The following is a 14,907-nucleotide window of genomic DNA, read 5'->3' on the forward strand; positions in this document are numbered from 1 at the left end:
GCTAATATTTTTACATTGTTGAAATCTATCTTATGGTCTAGATCGATAGTATGCTCTGCCAAAGCACAAGTAGGTTTGTTTAATCTACAATCACTCTTATGAGAAATAATACGGCTAGACAGATTCCTTCCAGTTTCACCAATGTACGTGGATGGACATTCAGTACATTGAATGCAATAAACAACATCTGTAGTCTCTAGAGTGGTTAGGGGTTGTTTTATTTTGCTATACAGCTGACGTATGGTTTTGATGTTCTTGTTAGCTATTTTGATATTCTTAAAGTCTTTAAAAATCTTAGTGAGTTCAACGGTTAGTTTCGGAATATATGGAAGGGCATAAAAATACACACCTGTTGGAGCAGAAATATTTTGTGCTGAGGGCACTGATTGTGACATAGTAAGTATGTTGTTTCTATTAACAAAGGGGACATTAAAAATTAATTTATTTATCAGTCTTAGAGGATATGAATTTTCAACAAAAATATTGCGTAAGAGGTTGAGATCATGTTGGAGATAATCCGGATGAGACAACCTTTTGACACGTTCTTTCATCGCTAGGACTAAATTAGTTTTCATCCTCGGGGGGTGGTAGGAGTGGTAGCTTATGAATCTATTGCTACATATGGGTTTTCTATACCATTGTGTTTTCACAACATTATCCTCACATCTATGCAAACTCATGTCAAGGAAAGGCAAAGATCCCTCCCGCTCCTCCTCGCATGTGAATTGCAAGTGTGGGTTTTGTTGGTTGAAAACATTTAACGTAGAGTGTATGGAGTCTGCAGGTAGTGCCAAGATTAAGTCATCCACATATCTCTTTATGAACGGTATTTCAAAATTGATTTGTTGCAAACTATCTTCAATCAAATCATCTAAGACATAATTGCACAGTATTGGTGAAATACTGGAACCCATTGGAGTACCAAAGACTTGTTTGTAGTAACAGTCATTAAAAATAAAAACATTAGAGTCAAAAACAAAAGAAATGAGTTTTTTGATATTAGCTAAGTTAAGGGTTGTGTGTATTGATATGTCATCCCAGTGTTTCTCAACGCTAACCAATATTGTGTGTAATGGTAAATTAGTGAACAGAGACACTACATCAAAACTAACGAGCTTATAGTTCGTAGGTAATTTAAAGTTATTAATAAAAGAACTGAAACTGAAAGAGTCCTGAATGCAAAACTCGCTGTTATTACTGTACGTTTCTGTGAGAATATTAGTTAAAAAACTTGCTATGGGGCCATTAGGTGTACCTATTGAGGACACTATTGGTCTCATAGACAGAGTAGGTTTATGAATTTTTGGGAGAGCATAAAATCTAGGAGCAATTGCATTGTAAATTTTCAAACTTTTACCAACTGATTGATCTATTTGATTCTCCTTTACCAAATCAGAAACTAGTTTATTAGCCTTTTGTTGCAAAGTACACACGGGATTATTGTTCAACTTTTTATAATATTTAGTGTCAGTGAGTAAGTCTCTATTAGCAAAGCTCTATTTTTTATTGACTACCACACCCAAAAAGAAAAAAGTATTTACATATATATATATATATATATATATATATATATATATATATATATATATATATATATATATATATATATAATGTTCGAAAAGATTTCTGCGGTTAGTACAATTAAACTTAGAGCTAAGATTGATATTATTATAAAAATTAATATTAAACTCACCAGTCTTCCGGGTTGAACCGCGTCGATATCCATTTTGCCGAGCTTTCGACATCCTCTCTGAGGTCTTCTCAGGGCTTCCGAGGTCTCAGTCTCCCGAGCCCCCAGACACTACTACACTCACTAGTCACTTCTAGTTCACTCACTAGTTCACTACCTACCAAACAAAGAGATACAATATATAAATTATACAAATATACGCCCCAACGATTACTCACACTGACAAAGAAATAGAGGAACTCTACAGTAACATAAATGAAGCATTAAATAAAAATAAAAGTCATTTCAAGTATTTAATTGGTGACTTTAATGCCAAAGTGGGAAAGAAAAACGACAAGGAACAAGTAGTGGGAAAGTATAGAGTCAGTGCTAGAAATAGGAGGGTAGAAAGACTCGTTCATTTTGCACACTACCAAAAAATGCCAATTGCAAATACATTTTTTAAAACAAAATCGAACAGAAAATGGACTTGGGTAGCACCAAATGGAATCACTAAGAACGAAATTGATTTCATTCTAACTAACAAGATTGCTGTGGAAAAAAATTCCAAACAGTCAGCGACCATAGACTAATCAGAGCAAAAATTGTTATAGATCTGAAACTAGAAAAAATAAAATTAATCACAAAACCAAGAGTAACCGGTATAAATATTAACAACCTAAAAGAAAAGTCAGATCACTACCAAAGGACAATTGATAAAAGAATACATGACCAAATCGACAACTCCCAATTAATGGAAATCATCCTTGCTAGTGCCAAAGAAATTCTGCAAGAGTGCCCGCAACAAAAAAATAAACACATCAAATTATCTGATAAAACTAAAATAATGCTAAAACAAAGAAGGGAAATGAAAGTAAGTAGCAACATACAGATAATACAATACACAGAACTTTGTAAGACAATAAGGAAAAGTATTAAGGAAGACATAAGAAAATACAATGAAAGACTGGTTGAAAATGCAAACGAATACAGGAAAAACTATAAGAAAAGCAATAATCATTGGGAAGAAGCAAATCGTTGCTCTAACAAACGAAAACACCAGAATTACAGACAGAAATTAAATAATACAACTCGTGACTAAATTCTACAGCGAACTATACAAAGCTCCTGACACACTTGGAGAAGTAATCAGTAACTAAGAAGATATACCAGAAGTCATTCCGGAAGAAGTAGAATCGACAATTGCAAAAATGGAAAGGGGTAAAGCAGCTGGAATAGATGGTACAGCAGTGGAACTGCTTAAATACGCTGGCAATAAAACCTGGAAAATCTTATCAGGCATATTTATGAACTGCCTAAGATCGAGATGCATACCAGACTACTGGAATACAGCAAACATAATTCTCATTTATAAGAAAGGTAGCAAAGAGGATATCAAAAACTACAGACCTATAAGTCTACTACCAAACGTATACAAGATATTCACAAAGATCATCAACAACGCATTAGATGCTGCACAGCCGAGAGAACAATCTTCAGAAGTGGATTCAGTACCATAGATCATATTCATACACTTCGAGAACTAATGAGTAGAGCTAAAGAATATGAAATACCGCTAGCATTAACCTTCATAGATTTCAAGAAGGCTTTCGATTTTATATATCTCAAGGCAGTAATAGAAGCTTTGACCATCCAAGGCATTGACAAACCGTACATTGAAACTTTATTAAATATATACAGACAAGCAAAAGCTAAGGTAAAAATTTATGAAAACACTCCAGAATTTCCCACTATCAGAGACGTCCGACAAGGACACAATATCACCAAAGCTCTTCACTGCAACTCTAGAAAATATATTTAGCAAAATGAACTGACAGAACAAAGGAATATCCATTGATGGAGAATACCTTAGTCATCTAAGTTTTGCAGACGACATCGTTCTGATTGCTAATAATTTTGCAGATATGCAAGAACTTATAAGTGAACTTATAAATGCAGCTAGCAATGAAATTGGCCCACAAATGAACTGACAAACACAAAAACCATGTACAACGAACTAGTGGATGTCCAAGATGTAATAATAAACAACACTGCACTTGAGACAGTAGACGAGTATGTATACCTGGGACAATTAATACATAAATCTGGTTCCTTACTTCCACAAATCAACAGAAGAATAAAACTAGCTAAGACATCTTTTGGTAGAAATGTAGTTATATTCAAATCGAAGATGCCAATCCACCTGAAGAAAAAAGCATTCGATTAGTGTATACTACCAATCATGACATACGGCTGCGAAACTTGGACACTAATGAAAGAGATAATATCGAAACTCAAAGGTCAATAGAGCGATGCATGCTAGGTATAACAAAAAGAGATCAAAAAAGAATAGAATGGATCAGACAGAAAACCAAGGTTATTGATATAATCCATAGAATTAAATCTTTAAAATGGCAGTGGGAGGGACATTTAGCGAGAAGAACTGCCAATAGGTGGTTCACTAGAATTACACTGTGGTATCTAAGAAGCGTCAAGAGACCAAGAAGACGTCCAAATTTAAGACGGTACTATGACATAAAGAAACAAGCCGATACAACATGGCACAGAAAAGCGAATTTTAGACAATCGTGGGCAGATATGAAGAAAGAATATGTAAGGAAGTACACCATAATCGGTAGAATATGCTGAGAATGATGATAATGATGATCTATCCTTTCTTTTTATTGTAATTTCTCTAGTATTATCTTAATTTCTGTTTCTTTATGCGCCAATAAAATAACGTCATTAGTGCACCTCAGGTTGTAAAGTCTTTCTCCTGCTATTTTTAGTTCCAGGTTGTTCTATTCTTATTCTTTAAAAATATCGTCATATGTGGGAGTGAAGAGTTTAGAGAATAATATAACACCCTGCCTTACTATTATTTGTATTGTAACTTGTTCTGTTAGGTCATGTAGCTGTATTCTTAAAATTGTTTCACTCTAGACCTTTTTAATTAGATTGATAATTAGGTTGATTTATACTGGAATTGCGCATGGCAGAAATTATTGGGTTACTAAGTTAGAATAGGCAAAATTAACTTAGGAAAGGGTCACTACAGGAGCAATTACAACCAACTGGTAGCAATAATGTTAGAAGACCCCAAGCTACAGCTACCTGAGAAAATTAGAATAATAACAACATTTATAACGTTTTTATGTGAGTGACGTTAGGGAGCTGTGCTCGCATATTGTTAAACATCTTGAGCAATACCTTAACTGTGAGTGAGTTGTCTACTTTTGATTTATTTTTGCATGGTTACTTCACGAAGGTTGATTGTCCTACACTTATTCACTAAGAGTGTAAATTATACGCTTGGTTCTAATTTTGACCTACATGTTTTTCAATAATTTTGATATATTCCCCATTTTCATTAATTAATTTTTTATATTTAGTTTTAGCGTGTAGCTTTATATTTTATATAAAACAGTATGTATGCAATTTTATATAAAAACTCCAATAAAGGAAAATTTCTCTGTCAAAGTCGACAATGATTTTATCACTTTATCTGACACTACAAAGTTTTTAGGACTACATCTAAACAGTAATATGAGCTGGGAGGTACATATTAATTATGTATGTTCGAAAATTAATTCTGGATACTATGCTCTTTTGCAACTCAAATACATATTTACAACGGAACAGATACTTAATGTTTATTACGCTATCATCTATTCACATTTGTCATATAATATGGTTCTATGGGGCAGTGCAACAAATGTCTCGAAAGTTTTTATAGCCCAAAAGCGCATAATTCGCTTGATTTTTAATTTACCATATAGACATACGTGTAGAGAGCATTTTAGAAAATATCAAATACTCACTGTTCCCTCAATTTTTATATACAGAAGTATTCTGTATACAAAAGCTAATATCAATAGATTGAAATCAAATTCAGATGTACACAATTATCGTACCAGAAAAAAAGATTTCTTTAGGACTCCTAAACATTACACTTCTATGTTTGAAAAAAACCCTGATTAAAGCGGCGTAAGGTTTTTTAATCAGCTCCCATCCAAATTAAAAAGTGAAGCAGATGATGATAGGGCATTTAAGAATAAATTGAAGACTTATCTCATCGAGTCATGTTTTTATAGTGTCTCGGAATTTATGTCTTAAATGTTGTATGTTGTTTCTATATTTATGTGTATGTTTATATTGTATAGGTAGTCTTTAACGTTTCCTTTTACTTTGAGATGTCCTATATTATGTAAATAATCTGTAAAGATGAATAAAGTTTTATTTTATTTTTATTATATTTTATTACTAGTTCTGTAAGACATGTGACTTGTGCTTTCAATGTTGTATATATATTGATGTTTTTAAATGTAAATAATTGCGATTTTATATTTATGCATAAAGAATCATTTACAGTGTTACTTATGTTGCTTAATTTATGTTACGTTCAACACTTGTGTTATTACTTTTTATTATTGCCTTATTTCATGGTCAGAAATTTTATATAATCCATATATTATAAATTTATATTTTTTTTTCTGTTACAGAATACGCTCATGTTTTCTAATTTGGGTGACATCTACCATTTGGGTACTTGATGCAGCTCTTAAAAACATGGATTTAGGAAACCCTTTAGTCTACGAAATTATTGAAGGATCACAAGGTATATTCGTTGTAGCTATCTTTGTAACAAATCGGTACACGCGAAAAGACATTTACAAGGCTTTGTGCAAAAAACATGACCAAAACTCAGATAGAGATAGGTTTAATAGGTTATTAGAGATATTTAAGATTGAAGACAAACCTATTGAAGGTTCTGATACAGAAGTGGCACCCGGCAGTCTTCCAAATTATGAACGATGATGATAATAAACAGCATTTTACTACCAAATATAATATACTGTGATACCAAGAGTTTTCGAAGTTTATGTACTGTGTTTTAAACTCTGAAATATTTTTATGTACTGATTGACAAAAAATACTGATTTTATTAGATATACCTATTACTAGTTATATATATATATATATATATATATATATATATATATATATATATATATATATATATATATATATATATATATATATATATATATATATATAAATATATAAATTTAACAAGATGCTAAAAACTACACTTGTTTAACAACTATGAATGTGTTCTGCATCTGATATTTAAATTTTAGTGGATATTCTAATGTGTATCAATAATTTCCAAGAATTTTAAGAGATATGTTAATAAGATTTTATACGTGCCTGTTAAATAAACAGTATCTTACATATACACATCAGGGATAGCTTTTATTTATTGTTTTCATATTTATCCAAAAAATAATCTTAATTTTAGACGAATAGCAATAGGAAGTATTAAAACAGTCGCGATCTGTACAAAAATAGCTGAAGTTGGTTTTATTCAATTATGATCCATGACCTTATATATTTTGTAAATAGTATGTATCCGGAAGGTTGTTTATAACTAGAATTTGAATATTCTCTAGCTGAAAAAGATATGGAAACATCAATAAAAATTTTAGAACAAAAAATCGAAGTTTGAATGAAAACGGTACTCAATTTTTACTACGAAAGTATAGGCTGTTGACTATACCATTTAATAAAAAACTAAGGCGTTTCAAGAATTTTCTATATGGCCAATTGAACTCTAATGATGATAAAATCGAAGTGAGCTATTGTACCAGACAGAGCCTTGCGTTTTTGAGATAAAGGTAAATTTATCCAATGTTCGGTTTTGTGACTAAGTATAACTCAAAAACTATGCATTTTTTGTAAATATTTTACACAATATTTTTTGTATAGAATTAATTTGCCTATTAAAGTGATATATTTTAGAGGTTTATTAATTTTTCAAGAAAATAAATCTAAAAAATTTAAAAAAAATCGACAACTTATTCCCAGTTTTCTGCATCCATAATTTTCGGCATCCTGTCGTGTATTCACTAGCTTCGATTTTAAGTTTGATTTGCTTCAAACAAAATCTGGGGAGCAGGAGGGTTAATAGTAGAAATTGGTAGCCATTTTTTGATTTCGTCGTTGTTTGAAAAAAAAAATGTTGCTCAATCCATCATCCTCAGTAGGAATTAATTGAGTTAGAGAAAATTTAGCATTTTTTGATAATCCTTAAAATAGTTGGTAATGGTAGTGGCTTAAGCTTTGTGTATACCATGTAAGCAATTAAGATGCTTTCCATAGCAGAAGCAATATCCTTTGAATTCATAACGCCTTGCAAAAGTATGTGGCATTGTGTATAAAACTAATTTTTTATTTATTATTAGAAAGATGAGTTAAATATATCCGCCTTTTTTGTGAAGAAATGTCTATACTAATCTAGTATGCTAAAAAAATAGTATATTAAAGTATAAGTGGATATTGAGGTCTTTAAAACACGCGCCAGGTCTTTAAAACACTCCGGCTGCGCCGTCGTGCACGAAATAGAGCAAGTTTTTTAAAGACCAGTTATCCACGAATACTTTACGCTATTTTTTTTAATTGGTACACTTTAAAAGCATGTATTATTACTACAAAAATTGAGATAAGAGCTAATATTGTAAAATGGTTCAATTTGTGATGTACATCAGTATATCTGTCGTTATTATGGAACTGAGCAAAACAAAAATAATTAATTTGCAACCTGTCACATCAGATTAATTGTTATTACTGGTTGTACGTTGATTAAAAGAAGAATAAGAAGAATGTTTCAAACATTATTGGGAGTGCCATGAATGGAAGTACAATTCCATTGGCTTCCGAGAATGTCGGTAGTATTAAATTAAACAGCATTTCTTCTGATTTAAAAAATGGAAGTATAAATATTTCAAACAATACCAACTGTACTTTTCACATTGATTTTAAAGATTAAGATTTCCAAATATTTGAATAAAGCTTTTGAAATATTTGTTGGTAATATTTTATTCATATTTTATTTATTTGACGTCACAAGTCATGTACTCCTGTCAGGTCAGATAAATATTTTAAACTTTGATGTTTCCATGGATACTTTAAAACACGTGCGTTTTTGAAAGTTGAATTTAAACACGCTATGGCTTACTTTAAATAAGCAAAATGGAGTATTAAATAAAAAAATATATGTAATCAAAAAATTTTTTAAAATCGAAAATTTTTTAATTTGTTTAATAGATGTTTTTGGATTTATGATTTTAGAACAAAAAATTATTTAGACTTTAAAAGGTGTCATAATGATACGGAATTCAATTTTTACATTTAGATGACAATTTAACCATATGAACAATATAATTCTTTTAACCTGTTAGTTCCTTTTGCTTATGGTTTTTTTGACATATTCACACAGACATATGGGATAGAGTAAGTAAAATTTTTATTAGAAACTTGCTTAGTGGACAACTTAAGATTTCTGAAGATTTTGAATAAAAAATTAGATTTTATCTCCAAGAACAGTGGCAAAAAAAGCTCAATAATTTTTTCCCATAACGGTTTCAATATGGGTGTTCCATAATAATTTTGCAATTGAAATCTGTTCGAAAAATTAGAAATTAGAATTTTTCTGAACAGAACTATAAAGATGTTAACATTTGTTACGTGGAAAATTATTTATGTAAATTACAGTTTTCTTACGCACAGAAGAAAAAATAGGCTTTCTAAGTAATTTTGAAAGAATTAAATCGGTTTATTAGGTAAGCCTGTGAAATTATCTAAGGGGCTATAAAAGTGGTATTTTTTCATGAATTAACATAATTTTTACTATTAAAATAATAATAATTTAATATAGTTATTATGTACTAACTTTTTTACAAATTTTTAAAAATTATAAAAGAATTATAAAAGTTTTTGTAGATATTTGATTTGGTGTATAAACGACTATAGAAAATAAATTTTTTTAAATATTCAAAATATTAATTTTTTCATTCTAAAAAACTTAAAAAAGTAATAAACCATTGTTTTATTGTAAAACAAATTATTGAATTTTTGTCGTTTAATCGAGAAATAATAAATAACTGTTTAAAAATACCATTTAATTTTTTGATAATTTTTTGATAATTTTTTTATAGGTACAATGGTTTATTAAATAATTTTTAGTAATTTTTAATAGTTTTCACAATTGATTCCAAAGAAAATTACATTTTTTATTTGTTTTTTACGTTTCGATTTCCAATCTGGAAATTAATTGTGGTTTAATCTCATATAAATGTATTTAACTAAAGTACGTTTAAAGAATTTCACACAGGCTCACCTAATTAACAAATTATGACGAAATGTAATTGTGAAAGTTGACTACACGTCAGACAGATAAAAGTAAAGATAATGTTTATATTTTATTTCGCTTAATGAATAATGGCTGCTTAAAATGTGCGATCTTGAATGCAAAATAATGATTTTCTCACCAATTGCAATTTTACATTTTTCCACTATATCTGTATTATGCTACACAATCTAATTTGTTCTAAAAATTAATAGATATATCCTTACTTAAAGATAATAACAATTCAGCATTTCCTATATGTACCTATATGCATTTATTAATGATAATCTTGTAACATATAAAATAAAAGCGAAAATTTCTATTTTTGTGTAGTTATCTAAAAAATTAAAAGCAGATTATTTGTCAATCAGTAAGAATGTTTTGTTACTTTTATACAAACTTTTGTATCATTGCAGGCTTAACCTAATTATGAGGTTTTGTGTAACAGATAGAAAATAAAAGTACCAATATTGTTAACCTAAAAATAAAAAAAAAATATTGTATAAAACTGATAGCAAAATCACTTTTAAATTAAGTTAAACTAAACGAACATATTACAATGAATACAAAAATGTAATATAATTAATGTTAATTATAATACTATAGATAAATTTACACTTTTAGGTGCTTTAAAATTCTAGCAAATGGTATTTTTTTAATAATAGTCTAATTTTTATAAGTGTTGAAAGTAAAAAATCAACCGAGATCACATTATTCAGATTTCATATTATGGCCGGATTTATACATATCATACAAGAAAAAACGGAATTATGTTTTTATCATTTATTAAATTTTAAGACACCATGTGAAGAAATACAGCATTTGAATGTTATTTAAAAGTATTCTTTATGAGAGCTTGGATCCTTTATACTTTGTGTTTGATTCATTTTGATATCTCTTTAATTAGTTACTCTACAACATATCTGGAAGAATGTGGTCTCGCATTATCTTACTTGGTTGTGAAATCGTTTCCTGTAAAGTGTGAATATCGGACAACATATTCAGCTAAAATATCATTAATATATCATTAGGTATGTCATCAGTACTCGACATAATTCAACATAAACCGGCTCTATTCTGACCCATATCATTAACGATCATTATCTTTCTCCGTGACTAAGATAGAAGCTATCAGTACACTACATAAATTTTTCACCTTTTTACCTCCAAACGCGCTTCCTACCTTCCAGAAACTGCACCCCGAAATCGTGATTTGTTTTTAAATGTAACACTTTGCAATTGGATATTGTTTTAATTAAGATGTAAAGGAAAAAATGTCTAAAACTTCACTTATAAGCAACTCTTCACTTACCTATTTCAGTGCCCTGAATTAAGTGTACTTAATATATAATGTTTGGTCTGCACTGATGTTACATGTCGACTTCTTGGGGTACTTACTTAAAACAATAAACCTGTTACCAGAATTGGAAATTTTATATTTTTAACCACTTCCTGATTCAGTACTGCCAGTTTCTATAAATATCTCTGCTCGGTTCCCTATGTAATAGAATTATTTTTCTTATTGCGCCGTCTCCTTTCGAAGGTTGGCGATCCAAATCGTAATTGTAGCTTTGGAAAAAGAAAAGGAGTTAGACCTCTTCTTCTTATGGTGTATATCCGTTACGGATGTTGGACACTAACATGGCTATTCTGACTATATTGACTGCTGCCCTGAAAAGTCCGGTAGTGGTTAAGTTAAACCATTTTCACAGGTTATGCAGCCAGGATATTCTTCTTCGTCCTGGACCTCTTTTCCCATGCATTTTATCTTGAAGTATGGTCTGAAGTAGGTTGTATCGTTGTTCATGGCGCATTATATGGCCCAGGTATTCTGGGCCATATAATTGGGCGACGTTTTATGGTTATGATTAGTTCGCGCTCTTTATCCATTCTATGTAGTACTTCTTCGATGGTGACTCTGTCTATCCAGGGAATCCTCAACATGCGTCTATACCACCACATCTCAAATGCTTCGAGTCTTTTCAGTGATGCTTCAGTTAAGGTCCATGACTCCACGCCATATAAAAGAACGGACAATATGTAGCATTTTAGTAAACGAACTTTTATTTTCAATTTTATATCGTGGCTGTTTAATATTTTTTTTTCATTTTGACGAAAGCGGATCTTGTTTTCTTGATCCTTATCTTAATTTCCGTCGATTGGTCCCACTGTTCAATTAAGTTTGCACCCAGATAACATAAGTTGGTGATTTGTGTTATAGGTTGTTGGTTAACTAGTAATTGATCAGGTGGTATCCTATTTTTGCTTAGAACCAAGTATTTGGTTTTTTGATGTTAAAATCAATCCCAAACCTGCTACTTACTTCTGCCACCCTGGAGACAAGTGTCTGCAGACCTTTAAGACTGTCTGCAAAAATGACAGTATCATGAGCGTATCTTATGTTGTTCAATCGTTCTCCGTTTATAAGTATTCCCTCGTCTATGTCCGTTAGCGCTAGGTTCATATGTGCTCTGAATATGTATTGAACAATAATGGGACAATATACATCCCTGTCGCACACCTCTTTTTATCTTTATGTCATGTGTTAACTGATCCCAACTCTAACAGCTGCAGTTTCTTCGTAATAGATATTGTTTATTATACGGCGATGAGGAGTTACACAGGGTTGCATATTGTCACCGGCATTATTTAACATTTACTCTGGAAACATCTTTAGAGAGGCCTCGGATGAATCAGAAGATGGGACTGCTGTAAATGGCCAACTTATAAACAATATTTGAAATGCAGATGATACAATGTTGCTGGCAGATAGTGCACAAAGGATGATTGATAACGTTGTAGAAGCATGTAACAAATACGGCCTAAAACTAAATTGCAAGAAGACAAAAATAATGATCATTAGTAAGAACACCAACATAACGCCCAAAATACAATAGGCGATACACCGTTAGAAAGAGTGAAAAAATATGCTATTTGGGCTGCAATATTAAGGTTACTTGGGCTCACAGCTACGAAATAAAACTCGTATTGAAAAGGCCAGAAGCTCTTTCAATAGCCTTATATCCAATAGGCCAATCCCCAATAGGAAGATTCTCTGCAACTTAACTTTAAGTATCAATATACGCATAAGAATTCTTAAATGTTACGTCTTTAGTATCCTCCTCTATGGAATAGAAAGCTGGAGCTTTACAGAAAATGCCATAAAACGATTATAGGCATTTAAAATGTGGTGCTACCGACGTATGTTAAGGGTATCATATATACACCACACAAGTAACATAACTAGTTTCCAAAGGCTAAGAAAAGACAAAAGAAATTATTAACACCACAAAAAACAGAAAATTGGCTAACTTCGGTCACCTCACGCGTAATGATTCTAAATACCGACTTCTACAGTTGATTCTACAAGGTAAGATTGAGGGTAAGAGAGGCCCTGGACGTAGACGTATATCCTGGCTAGCCAATCTTAGGAAGTCGACTGGTCTAACGTCAACTGATTCGAGCTGCTGTGAATAGAATAAGATGGGTCAATGTGGTCGCCAACATATCTAGAAGATAGGCACATTTAGAAGAAGAAGCTTTGGAAATTGCTGCATGAAAGATTTCTGTGAATGATCAGTCAAACCATCCCCTTAGGTCTTTAGCTATGAGTTCTGGCGTCTTCCAACTGATCTTTTGCCCTGCATTTTAGCTGCCAATATGATTTGGATTATTTCATATCTTTCATCTCTCAACATATGACCCAAGTATTGTATTTTTCTTTCTTTGATTATGCTGAGTAATTCTTTTTGTTTACTCATACGCCGAAGTATCTCATCGTTGGTAACTTTTTGTATCCATGGAATTTTCAGCATCCGTCTGTAGTAGAATAACTGACATATAATATTCTTATTATGATAAATTCATAATTGTATCCTTCTTTTAAAAGATATTATGTAAAACCATCTTGAGGATGAGTAAACATTTTCTCAGACTGATGTTATGATAATAAGGCAACAGTCAAACAATAAATAAAGTAAAGCAATTTTAATTGATGCCTATGACACAATTAAAGACCATACAAATTAAACACGATATTGTTCAATAATTCTTAACTTGCGAATTGACTTATTAAAGTGAATGAAAAAGGATGTATGGTGAATGAATCCAGCTTGTGTCTAGTAAATGTAATTTTAAATTAAATACAAAAGCTGTATTTCAGGTTATAATATATTATTATATATATATATATATATATATATATATATATATATATATATATATATATATATATATATATGAGCAATTCCAATACTTTTCACCCACTTTTGTGGGAGGGGTCTTCGGATTTGCTCCAAATTATAGTATGTTATTATACCTTATGAAATAAGACTACAGTTCAAATTTCAGCCCTCTAGGTACACTAGGGCCCGAGAAATCCCTTCTCAAAGGCCCAAAAAGGCCCTTTTTAGCCTATATTCAAAAAGCTATATCTCGTCCTATAAACCGATTTTAATTTAGAATAGCTTATTTTTTTTGTTATAACGTCAGCTATTTAAAAAACAATTTTCAAAATCCTAGATCCCAAGATCCATTGTCGGGGACTAAATTAGTGCGGACGAAATTTAAAGATTTTGGTTATCTTTAAAAAATCATAAATAGTGAATGGGTAAATAGAAATACTTTTGGTAGGTCTTATTTGAAAGGTTTTTTTATTACCTTTAAAATCAGACTCGGTAAATTAAAATTTATCGAGTAGATTCAGAGTTAGAGCTGTTTGAAATTGATCATTTTCGTGAAAATCGCGTTTTTTCTAATTTTCCAGCTAACAGCAAAAAAAACTTTAAACTTTTAGAGTAACGAAACTTGGTGTGATGATAGTTCTTCATATGTACAACAACCTGTAACTCTTTATTTTTGGTGTTTTAGCCATTATTGACCTTATCTAACTGCTTCAAAAATTGGAAAAATCGAGTATTATGCATCTAAAGTAAGCCAAAGTACTCGGCAGTTTTGGCATTCTTGAATCAATTTCATAATACTAACCCCTTTTTCTCAATATAGATAATAAAAGTACTTACCAAGAGCTTTAACTTAAGTGATGGTAGAG

At 31.0% G+C, this 14,907-nt stretch overlaps 1 protein-coding gene across 3 annotated transcripts in view; it reads left to right on the forward strand.

The window, feature by feature from the left end:
• LOC140441424 (uncharacterized) overlaps positions 1-6,695 on the forward strand; it is a 151,432-nt gene extending 144,737 nt beyond the window's left edge. Inside the window, exon 7 of one of the 3 annotated variants that reach the window (XM_072532149.1) lies at positions 6,172-6,695. In XM_072532149.1, the coding sequence (XP_072388250.1) occupies positions 6,172-6,487 (316 nt within the window). In that variant the 3' untranslated portion in view covers positions 6,488-6,695. The remainder of the gene's footprint in view (positions 1-6,171) is intronic. The other 2 variants (XM_072532147.1, XM_072532148.1) reach the window with 2 other exon arrangements.
• The last annotated feature ends 8,212 nt before the right edge of the window (positions 6,696-14,907 follow it).

Source organism: Diabrotica undecimpunctata, chromosome 5, assembly GCF_040954645.1.
Source record: "Diabrotica undecimpunctata isolate CICGRU chromosome 5, icDiaUnde3, whole genome shotgun sequence".
In the NCBI taxonomy this organism is placed as follows: domain Eukaryota; kingdom Metazoa; phylum Arthropoda; class Insecta; order Coleoptera; family Chrysomelidae; genus Diabrotica; species Diabrotica undecimpunctata.